The sequence below is a fragment of the Canis lupus genome, chromosome 11 (genome assembly GCF_003254725.2).
Source record: "Canis lupus dingo isolate Sandy chromosome 11, ASM325472v2, whole genome shotgun sequence".
In the NCBI taxonomy this organism is placed as follows: Eukaryota; Metazoa; Chordata; class Mammalia; order Carnivora; family Canidae; genus Canis; species Canis lupus.
This window is the reverse complement of record NC_064253.1, coordinates 11413859-11425939: the sequence shown is the minus strand read 5'-3', so window position 1 is coordinate 11425939 and position 12081 is coordinate 11413859. Positions and strand designations below refer to the sequence as shown.

At 46.4% G+C, this 12081-nt stretch overlaps 1 protein-coding gene across 6 annotated transcripts in view; it reads right to left on the bottom strand.

Annotated features, from left to right (window-relative positions):
- Positions 1-11138: 11138 nt before the first annotated feature.
- The window catches only part of LOC112649994 (zinc finger protein 474-like), a 53206-nt gene continuing 52263 nt past the window's right edge, over positions 11139-12081 (bottom strand). For all 6 annotated transcript variants that reach the window (XM_025432606.3, XM_025432605.3, XM_049115997.1 and 3 more), the window contains one exon: positions 11139-11311. In XM_025432606.3, coding sequence (XP_025288391.1) covers positions 11160-11311 — 152 coding nt within the window. In that variant the 3' untranslated portion in view covers positions 11139-11159. The remainder of the gene's footprint in view (positions 11312-12081) is intronic.

The window sequence follows — 12081 nt, the reverse complement described above, 5'->3', positions numbered from 1 at the left end:
CTCAACACTTGACACTATGGTGCAGAAAGGAAAGGACTGAGCACCACGTGCCCCTAAACCTAAGTGAGGAAGTCCCCACACGCTCTAGGGCAGACCCACAAAACGATAAGTGGTCCTGGAATACTGCCTCCCCTCACACGAATCCTTCTTTAGTTGGAAATGGGAACAGCCATTCTCTAAAAGACCATCAGTACTAATCTGCTTAGGAATGATATCCATTTATTGATACATTTTATCCAGAAACCCAAGCTTTCCCAGGCATCATGGAAACTCTTATCCACAGACAGATCCGGATATTCCTTAGTCGCACTTTAACAAACCTCCACGTATCCATGATCTCCCACTACCTAATTTGCAGAATCCAGTGCAAAACGAAAACGTGGGGCTCCTTGTCCAAAAAATGAGTAAGGACTTTATGTTAACAGTGAACGTTAAGGCAAGCGTGGGTCCCTTCTTTGTGTAGATTATATACTCATGAGACTGTTCTCTGTCCCCAAACCCTTTCTTTATTACTTCATAGTCTGTTATCAGCAAAAAGTAACCTCGATTTCTTCTCTAAATGTTGAAAAGAATTCTTCATTCTCCAACTCATTCTTAGCTGTCTCCTCAGGACACTGCCAGATTCCCAGAGCCTACCTACTGTGGTGCCTGGCTCTTTATTCCCCCCTGCTCTCGCTTTTGAGAACTTTCTCTTCCTTTAACAAAACTCTGGTGTCTGGGGTGCCTGGGTGGCTCAGCGGTTGAGGTCTCCCTTTGGCTCAGGTCCTGATCCCAGGGGTCCTGGGATCAAGTTCCTCATCAGGCTCCCCCCCTCACCCCCCCCCCCCCAGGGAGTCTGCTTCTCCCTCTGCCTATGTCTCTGCCTCTCTCTGTGTGTCTCTCATGAATAAATGAATAAAAACCTTTGGGAAAAAAAAAAACCCACGACACTCTGGTTTCTTTCAAACCTGTGCCATCCATCCACATCACCTGCTGCCTCTCCTTGTTGAGCTCATCTGCATACTCCCCTCTTTGTCCAGCCAGCACAGGACGCCAAATAGATGCCCCCCAAAGTCGATCAACTTCGTGTGCATTTTGGAAACAAAACGAAACCCTTGGGTAGAACACAAATTCGACTTGCCAACTGCACAATAAGAGCAGGCACAGTTTAAGCCAAGCGGCCGTCCCTCCCGCATCACTCGCAAGACCTGGATGTTTGCGTTCTATGCTCTGTGTAGGTTTTGTCAGAGAACCGGCCAAAACGTGGCCTTGCTACGAAGCCAAGTTGGTATTTATACCCTAAATATTTACGATTCCTTTTAAAAGTTGGCAAGGGGAGGAGATGACGGAGCCCCTCGACAGGACTTCAGCAGAAAATGCATGCCCCTTTTACATTTGCCGCTGCAGGAGGCAGAACCCGGGGCGCCCGGCCTGCGCGCAGGGCTTCCAAATACTGCCCTCTGCTGGCCAGAGCGCGCACTGACGGCGCGGGGCCGAGGCTGCTTAGGGACGCGGGGGCGCCCCGCAGGCCCCGGGCTGCAGCCGCCGCTGCACGGACAAGCGCGGGAGCCCAACGCGAGGAGGGCGTCCACGGCTCCCTAACCTTGACGTCGCCCACCCCGCGTGCCGCCTCCGTCTTGTCCAGAGCCCACCCGAAGAAAGACAGGCAAGCCGGACAACTCGCCGACCTGCTTTCGCACCCTCCGCCGGCCCAGGGCTTGGGAGAGCGAAGCCGCCGAGCCGCCGAGTCACCGTCGCCCCGGCCCCTCCCCTCCTCGCGCAGGATTCCCGCCCGCGCCCTTCATGCTGCTTCCCCCGTTGCTCTGACCGCGGTGCCGGCTGCTGTCCCCGGAACCTCCACACGCAGCAGAGGGGCTCTTGAACCCCGGGAGCCTTCCCTGATGGCACCAGGGCTCTGCCGTCTGTCCTTCATTGCGAAAAGGTAGGTGGAAGGGACACCTGGGTGGCTCGGCGGTTTGACGCCTGCCTATGGCCCGGGGCGTGATCCTGGGGTCCGGGGATCGAGTCCCGCGTCGGGCTCCTGCGTGGAGCCTGCTTCTTTCTCCCTCTGCCTGTGTCTCTGCCTCTCTCCCTGTGTGTCTCTCATGAATAAATAAAGAAGATCTTAAAAATAAAAATAAAATGAAACGTAGGTGGAATTGCTTTGCCATCTGCTGAATCAGGGGTCCTCTCTCTAGAAAAGCCCACGTTGGTCATAGGAGTTGGGAAGGACGCATGTTTAAAAAAAGAAGAGAAGAGCCACTTTACTCAGAGCAAGTAACTAAAATGTGAACTTTGATAACTTCTTTTGTAGTTGATGCCACCGTCTAACGGGCCTGCAGTTGCCTTTATCACGGTCAATGTCACTTACCAACATACAGGCTGAGAGCTCCCCAGTGCCCTCGGCGGGCGGCACATCTAGGGGATGCCAACACGGGCTGTGTACACTAGCCTTAACCACCGGGGCTGCTTACGGCCAGAGGTGACCACCACCAGGCCCACAGCCTGCAGCGGCACAGGGAGAAACGTGTTAGTTGGCACGCCAATCGCGGGCACACTGATTAGATAGCTGTGGTCTAGAAAATGCACCACATTTAGGCAAAGTTGCAAGCCTTATCACATTATCAGGAAATCCTGGGGACAAACTCCAGGGAGTAACAAGGAAAAACAAGCCAACTGTGAATGCAAACAAAACATACCGAGTTCTACAATTGGAGCGGGCCACGCTTCCTGTGGGTTTCTTTCCTGGGGTGTCCTTCGGGGCCCTCACTGCCTCCACCTGCTCATTCTCTCAGGGCCAGCTCCAGAGTCCGCCGGCTTTGAGGTCTTCCTAACCATGCCAGCTCCCTGGTCTGATTCGGCTGCAGGAGTCAGAGCCTGAACACCACTGTTTGCATGAGGACACGCAGGCTTGGGATGTTCAGGTCCATTTCCTTGGAGCATGTTTAATCCTCTACCCATGATCTCCTGCCTTTCAGGGTTGCATGCTCCCTTGCTGGCCAGAATAACCAAGATCTAAGCCCTCATTAGGTGATGTCAGAAATCCTCGACCTCCTCACAGCTGACCCAGAGCATTAGTGGAGAGACTCACCTGCCTCGGCTGCTGCTCCTAACCGCAGCTGGGCACGCTCTGTGCAGGCCCCAGGGTTTCCTTGCTCTGTTTGCATGGACATCAGCTCCTCTCTTATTTTACAGCTCCACCCCACCCCCCATCAGAGCCAACAACAAGGCAGCAGGAAGGCTTGAAGATACACAATAGGAATGAAAACGCGTGCAAGAAGTCTCTAGAACTTAGGAACAGTGACCACTGCTTCCACACCCCGCAGCCATCTCCCAATGCACAGAGTTCCCTACCAGTTGTTTCTCACCTCTGTCTGCCTTGTGGACACGATGCTGTGAATTCAGTCCCTCCTCACACAAGTGGGAGGCCCCCCGGACCCAGTTCTGAGTCCAGAACTTCAATTTCATTTCTGTCCAGCTCTAGCTCCAGAGGATGAAACATAATAAAAATTCCCCAAAGTCGGAGCTCTGTCCTCTATGAAGGCAGCCATTCCCATTTCTTTACAAAACTGTGTCTCTCTTCTTCGTGGCAACCACCGTCGTGAGACTAAAGCCAGGCTAAGCTTTGTATATTAAAAGTGCCCCTTAAGGAGTTTCCTCAGACAATAAACAAACAAGAAAAAATCTTTCCTTCCAGTATTAAATGATGCTGCTGGCATTCCTGATATGTGAATATGGCTGAAATTTTTTATTTCATTTATTTTTGTAAATATTTTGTTTAAGGGGAGCCTGGATGGCTCAGTCATTTCCAAGCGTCTGCCTTTGGCTCAGATGGTTATCTCAGGGTCATGGGATCCAGCCCCAGGTAGGCCTACCTGCTCAGCAGGGTACCTGCTTCTCCATCTCCCAACCTCACCCCCAGTTCATGCTCTGCCTTGCTTTCTTGCTCTCTCTCAAATAAAATCTTTAAAAATTTTTTAAAAAAAATACAAATATTTTATTCATTCATTTGAGAAAGGGGGCATGCATATATAAGCAGGGGGAGGGGCAGAGGGAGAGGGAGAATCAGGCTCCCTCTGAGCAGGGAGGCAATGCAGAACTCCATCCCAGGACCTGGAATCATGACCTCAGTTGAAGGCAATTAACCAACCGAGCCCCCCAGGTGCCCCTTTGCTTATTTTTTAAGTTAAGTGGATTCCCATGCCGCACGTGGGGCTTGAACTCACAACACTGAGGAGAGCCACATGCTTGACCAACGGAGCCAGCCAAGCACTCCTGACTGAAATTTTTAAAACTTTGGCCTTTCAGAAAAGGCCTGAATTTGCCAAACTTATCAGCCTTGATGGTAAGAACAATGCCTGGTTTTCCTGGGTTTGTACCCAAATATTGTCAATTTTTCCCAACGGGAAAGTGGTCTCTAACAAGAAGCCAGAAATAGATTTATGTTAGAGCAGCACGGCAGACACTTGTTCCTCTAAATCTCTGTTTACCTCTTCCTCCTGCTGTCACGGTGAGAACAATGCCCAGGCTCCCTTGCACTTAGGCACAGCCATGTAGGTGCGATGTGGCCCCTGGATGTGAGCAGAATGACGTGCATTTCTTCCAGGTCTGATCCTGCAAAACTGGCAAATAGCTGACTCTGCGCTATTTTCTCCTTGCGGCTGGGCTGAAAGGAGTGGCTGTCCCAGGGCAACTTTTGAGGGGTACATGTTGAAAATGGCAGAAACTTCATAGCCTGGGGCCCTGAGTTGTTTCATGAAGAAGGGAGATTGTCCCTTGGCCAATGCTCCTTCTAAAGCAAGAAATAAACCTTGGCATTAGATTTTTTCAGCCATCATATTTTGGGTCTAGCACACCAGTTAGCTTACTCTAAACACGAGCTATAAATGGATACGTCAGAGATGCTCCTGCTGAGATGTGCTGTTAGCAGAGGTCTGTGTGGTATGATGAGGGGGCCTTATCAAGGAAAGGCCTGCCCCCACGCCTTCTTGACTTCCATCCTGACATTCTTTTTTTTTTTTTAAGTTTATTTATTTATTCATGAGAGACACAGGGAGAGAGGCAGAGACATAGGCAGAGGAAGAAGCAGGCTCCCTGTGGGGAGCCCGATGTGGGACTCGATCCCAGGTCCCTGGGATCATGACCTGAGCCGAAGGCAGATGCTTAACTACTGAGCCACCCAGGTACCCCCTATCTTGACCTTCTGTCTGAAATCCTGCCACATAGATTTCATTAATTTGGATAAAGACAATATTTTTCAGAAGCTTCTCTTAAAAAAATTATATCACCTAATGTTAACTACACTAGAAAAAAAAAAAAACTACATCACCTGAAAGAGCACATAAAACTATAACCTTTCATGAGCTCCTTTGCAGAAATGACTTTCTCAAATTTGTTTTTACTGAAACGTCTAGTGAAAAGTTGTGAAAGGGGCACAGGCTGTGAAATGTGGGGGTGCAGAATAATGAAGGAGTGGTAGAGGGCTATCTGCACCATGGAGCACTTGAGGTTTTGCATCAATGGACACGGAAGCCTGGACAGCAGTGGGTGTGATGTGCCACCATAAAATTCTGGAGAAACTTTGAGAGAGAACCAGAAGATTCAAAGGGAGAGGAAAGCATTGAAGGCAAATCTCTTGCTCGAACATTTGGCTGAATACTGGTCCTCAGATCAGTTTTTTCCACCCTTTCCCTACATTTTAAGCAAGTTACTATGATGGCCCAACCCACTTTTTAGAGTGCCCATGGCCCCTCAGGAGAGCCCTTTGGAAAGTCCAAAGTGAGCTTCGGGATTAGTTCAAACCATACCTGCACTTTCAGAATTTGAATCTTTTGACTATTTTTTCACTCAGTACTTTCCTTAGAGATTCCTACAACAATGACTACTATTTCAGATAATGAAGTTCTTTTTCTCTCTGTGACTCATGGAAAGAATTGACAGGTGGGCAGGGCAAGGCCATTAGGGCTTATTGGCACCAAAAGTCAACGACCAAATAATTCGGGGGCACCTGTCCATTTATTATTTTTTTTATTTTTAAAACTTAATGATTTTATTCATGAGAGACACAAAAAAAGAGGCAGAGACACAGGCAGAGGGAGAAGCCGGCTCCCTGCAAGGAGCCTGGTGCGGGACTCAATTCTGAGCCAAGAGCACTCAACCACTGAGCCACCCACGTGCCCCTATTATTATTATTAAAACAAGTATGTGCATATGACAATTGATTTTGTGGTTAAACATATTAACATCACATTAAAATTAACAGTGATTAAGCAGAGCATTAAAAATTTGCATCTAGAATGTGACATGTTTCTAAACAGCTGGCATTCAGGGGTTGCAGATCTTGGAGCCAGTTTCCTTGGGTGATCTGCCCCGACCAAATGTCGGTTGTGTCATCCTGTCATGAGGCAAGCCATGGAGGTGGCCAGCATCCCTTGCTGATCAATAGTTTCATTGGTCCTACCCTATGCCACATAGATGCTTCTATTCCTTGCCTGTAGCTGCCAAAACGAATCACTGCGAACTCACTGGCTTGAGCAATGTACTTCCTTACAGCTCTCCAGCTCAGGGGTTGAACCCAAGATTCACCAGATAAAAACACATGGTTGGCAGGGTGGCATTTCTTCCTGGAGAATTCAGGAGAAAATCTGTTTCCCTGCTCATTGAGGTTGTTGACAAAATCCAGGAACAGGTGATTATAGGACTGAGGTTCCAGTTTGCTTACTGGCTGTCAGCTGGGAACATGCTTGGCCCACGCAGGCTGCACTCTGGTCCCAACACAGAGTTACCCACATCTCCGCCAGCAGCGGGGTGATGAGTCCTTACACTGCCGCCTCGCGGGCTCAGCTCTTTCCCTTCTTATTTTTTTTTTTTTTTTTTTTTTTTTTTCAGATCTTTCCCTTCTTATTCTGCTTTTAAGGACTCATGCAGTTTAGATTGGACCCACTCAGATGATGTGAGATCATCTCCTGCTCTACAATCCTGGTCTACAATCTTAATCATATCTACGAAGTCTCTTGTACCATGTAAGGTGACATATTCAGGAGGTTTGGGGGACTGGGCATCTGTAATGTTGGGAGCTGTTATTTTGCCTAACAAGCTCGCAACTAGGAATCATCTGAAAACCATCAGCTGTAGGTGATCAATGTGCATCAGTGATAGTACCTGGCCCCCTAATGCCTAGATCAGGTTTTACTTTTTTTTTTTTTTTTTTTTAATCACGCTTGAAGTTTGTATCCATTGCTGGCTTGATCTCATGTTTCCGTAAGTAGAACTGAAAGGCGTTATCAGATGTACTCTGGATTCTTACGCTCTCAGCAGCACTCTCTACCACTCCAACTTCCTCTTTTGCCCCAAAAATTAGTAGGTTAAATTTAAACCATTCAAGCGCAACCCCAGTAGGATGTCAGGAATAGATTTTACCTGGGTGTAGAGAAAATGAGACTTCATTATACTTTCTTTTTTTAAGATTTTATTTATTTACTCATGAGACACACACACAGAGAGAGAGAGAGGCAGAGACACAGGCAGAGGGAGAAGCAGGCTCCATGCAGGGAGCCCGATGCGGGACTCGATCCCGGGACTCCAGGATCACACCCTGGGCCAAAGGCAGGTGCTAAACCGCTGAGCCACCCAGGGATCCCCCTATTATACTTTTTCTATGTGTTGTGTTTACCTAAGTGTTTTTATAACAAAATGTAAGCAGGACTAAGCATAAAGGTGTACCATCTTAGGATAAGTGTTTTTCCTGGTATATATTCTCTCTATACCTCCTAGTTTAGCCCCCACTGGAAACCTGCTTTTCCAAGGAGTTTGTTTCCTCCAAGTGCAGGAAAACCTCATTTCTCATCTCTGACTGCAGTGCTCACAGAGACTGGGTAGCACCAGGGGGACAAGTGCACCATGTCATACGGGTCAGCTGGAGGGTCACTAGGAAAGTAATAAATGATAAAGGAAGGTGGACCATCGCCACAGGAGAGAAAGGATCCTTCAGGACTGGAGAAGGCATGGGGCTGAACTTCCAATCCTGACCTGATACAGGATTAGAGCCACACAGGCTGGTTCAGGGAGGGCTGTAAAGATAAAATGCAACTCATGTCACAAATGAACAAGGGACAGAAAGACCAAGGGCTGTTTGCAGCAGGTAGAAGATATTGGATATCTGCTCTACTCTCTCTTCCTTGCTTCATAAATGAGTCTGCTTGTTAATAGCATCTTCTTTCTTTCATGAAGAGACTCGGGTCAGTATTCCCCAGGCCGAGGCGGTGTCACCTGGTAGCCATGCCCGAGACCGCAGTTGGAAATACTTGTCTGTCAGCAGATATTCTGATGAGGCCGCCTGAAGAGTCCCTATCGTGGAGCACTTAGCACATTTCCATGCTTATTCACCGTAGGAGATTCTTTCTCTCCACACCCCTACTAGGACACGCTGGTTTGGTCCCCAGTGTTCCCTGCTGATAGGACACATACCCTGCAACTCTGATGTGAATTGAATGTGCAGATGAGCATCAAGAAATCCTGAAACTCTCCCCGTAGCCTTGAGAGGGGAATTTTTTTTTTGCAATTCCTAAAGTTTTATTTATTATGTATTTGTTTATTTAAATGCAATGAATGAACATATAGCCTATTGTTAGTTTCAGAGGTAGAATTTAGTGATTCATCAGTTGCACATAACACCTAGTGCTCATCACATCACGTGACCTCCTAATGCCCATCACCTGGTTACCCAAACCCCCGCCACTTCCCCTCCTAGAGGAGAATCTAATGAAAAGTTTGTGGCACCAGTTAACAGAGCATTGGGGGGAGTGCATTGTTATGCCTATAATAATGCACCCCGGACCAACAACTGCCTGGGTGGGCAGATAAGAGTAAGCATAAGAGTTCCAAGTGACTTCATCGAGTATCTGCTAGTCATCACCTAGGAGAGTGTCTGTGGGGACCACAGCTCACGGAGGTGTCAGATACCGTTAAAAAAATTATTTTGACAGTACAAATATCTGCACTGAAGTGAATTAATTGGGAGGAGGGCAGTTGGCAGAGAACAGGTGAGCTCCTTCCTGTCAATGGGGAGATTTTGACCACTTGCCTTCTAATAGACGGAAACTCTTGGACTGATGCTGTGACTATGAGCTTGTTCTGGATTTAACTCCACAGAAAACTTGCAGATCCGCTGAGGTCAGCTGGGGGTGGAGTCTCCACCATCAGCACCATGATGGACGTCCAGGTGACATAAGGTTCCCTGTAGAAGTGACCATTCCTACAAGAGCTGGTTGTTTCCCACTTCCAGAACTCACACCCCTGATAATTCCTACAGATGGAGGAGTTTGTTTGGGTTTTTTGGTTATGCTTTGAAAGGAACAGGTATAAGAGTGTCTTTTTATAACTCCAACCAGCAACTCATTTCAAAGTCAGGGGCAACATTTTTGCTTTATATCCCCTGCTGGCCTGCTGAACATTGGCGGGATGCAGCATGGCTGTTGAAAGACAGGGCAGTTCACATTTGGCAGATCGTTCGTTCATGTAGTTCACTGGGGTAATGATGAGCTGTAGCACACAAATAGCATTGAAGAGAGGGAGTTTGGGATCTCGACAGTCGCAAGTTTGCCTCCCTATCTCATCCCTCGATTCGAGCTCAGCATGACCACAAGTTAGCTTTTTACATACTTAAATATCAATTTCCTCAGATGTAAAATAAAGATAACATTTCCTTGTCTGTTGATGTGAGATTTATATACACAGCAGTATAGGAAGCTCTAAGCACAGTGTCTGACACACAGTACACTAACTCTGTTATTCGATGCTGTCATCTTTGCTAGCAAAATGAAAAGGACTGAATCATCAATGGGTTATTAGATGCTATGTCTTTCTCAAGATGATAACCTTTTTCGAGGGTATCTGAAGACCATTTTAAAAGTTAATCTCTTCTCCCTTTGGAAAGGGCATAAAAAAAAAAAAAACTACCGGAATGATTAGTGCAATTAACTTAACCTTTTATAATACAGAGATGTGTGACTGAAATATTAGGTCCAATAAATTTGCTTGTATAATTTGGAGCTGACTGTGCTGTTAGGTCATGGATTCAAGGTTTGCAGAAACCCAGTGGATCCAGGATGGCTCTGAACTTCAGCCATAAAATGAACAAAGATCTCAAGCAAAGCTGCCGGCAAAGCAGCACTGCCCAGGGGAGCAGAATTTCCTGGGCAGAGCACCTCCCTGACCCTGGCATCCTCCCAGGAGAGCCTCGCCTCTATGAATGCACACTCAAGGTTTAAAATACAGGGCAGTTTCACAACCCATGGCCTGGGCAATGGGTGGGGAGGCAAAGAACTTCCTGGCAGGCTTTTAGATTGCAACAATAAAACATCTATAAGCCTCTATGAGGACATAGAGAAGTCTCTGGACTTCTCCTATAGAAGGAAAGAGCTACCCTCCACCCATTTGATGAATCGCACTGTAACAATCTTCTGACATATGAGGCTGGCACCAGTTCTGAAATTTCTCTGTAGCATTTCCTGCTCTTGGTAAGGGAGTATGAGTTAGACATGGTCCTAGTACTTTAACTCCTTAGCTTTTTTTTTTTTTTTTAATGTCTTGCTGGGTGGTGATTTTATAGAAACAAGAAGATTCCCGATCAACAGCTCAATTAAAAACGTCTCCCTGGGTCAGAGGAAGCAGGGAGTGGGACATTATTTCAGAAAGCACAGGGATGGGAAGGAATCCAGTTTTTCTTGAGACTAAGGAGTTGCCTGAAATTGCCACCTGAAACCTCTTGTTCCCCAAATAATAATGGTGCTAATTGTGAAATTCAAAATCTTGCTCAGGAAAAGAGAATGGAACAAAAACAGCAACAGTTGGCTCTGATATTTCCTGGAGACAACAATGCCAGCCCAGATGAGGTGCAGCCCACTTGTAATTCTGTCTGATGGGGTGTGACACGGCCCCCAGTGTGTCTGTGCTCCTGCACACAGCTACTCGTTAAAAGCAGAGCGTTGGCCCACCGCATCATGGTCACGGTCACACTCGTGCCACCAGAGCCCTGAGCTGGCTTCCCACACTAGACCGCCTTGAGTGGGTTCCAGTGTTTCTTGTTTCCTCTCCTTCCCTCCTTTTCCCCCTTCCCTCCATACCCCAATCTCTCTCAAATGATCTAATTCCTGTAACACTTTTTGCTGGGAGAGAGGGCTTTACTTGGCGACTTTGGGTTTACAGGATCGTTGGTGAACAATCAGCCTGTCTGGCAGGAAGGTACGCCCACAAATATTACAGGGAACCAACTGGCTCAGGGCACTGGTCCAAGCAGCTTCATTTAAGGCATCGAGATCATAGAAACCTTTGGCTGGAAAGTTAAAGAAAAAAAGGAACAAAAAGGAAAGAAAAGAAAAATGGTAAAATGGATCAGTTTTTGTTCTGGAGAACCATACTCTACTTTTTATGGAAAATATTTTCAGGAAATACCTGTTGACTGAGGCTTTTAAACAAATCAGACGATTTTTGCCAAAAAAAAAAAAAGAGTACCGCTCCCTCTTTCAAGGGTTGAGTAAAAAGTTAGCTATGAACCGGAGACTTTTCACTCCTTGGATTTTTAAAAAAGGGGAAAATATTGTTTTATGTGTTATGATATGCATTCTTTACTAATTATTAACATCTTTGCTTACACATTATTATCTTGCAAATACAACTTTTGGCCTTCTTTCAATTGACTCTAAATATAAACTGACAAAGGGAAAAGAACATGCATCTGTGTTTTTCCTCTTCTGTAATCCTTCAGTGGAATGTTCTTAATAGGCCAAAACTGACAGTTTAGGGTGAATTTAGGATGAATGATATCCTAAAAATTTATCATCTCTTCATGGCCATAGACTTGAAGATTCTTTAAATAATTTAAGTGAAGAATGCAAACAGAATAGTTAATCAGATGAAGAGAAGTGTCCTTAAGAAAACAAGGAAGACATCGAAATATGTATAATCTTCACTGGCAGAGAGTACGAGAAAAGGCATATGGCTTTATTTTAGAAAAACAGTGTGGGATTTAGCTTTAATAAACCTTATTTAAATAGAATGGCTTTAGTACATTAAATTGACTGTGTCTTCGTATCGCCCCAAATA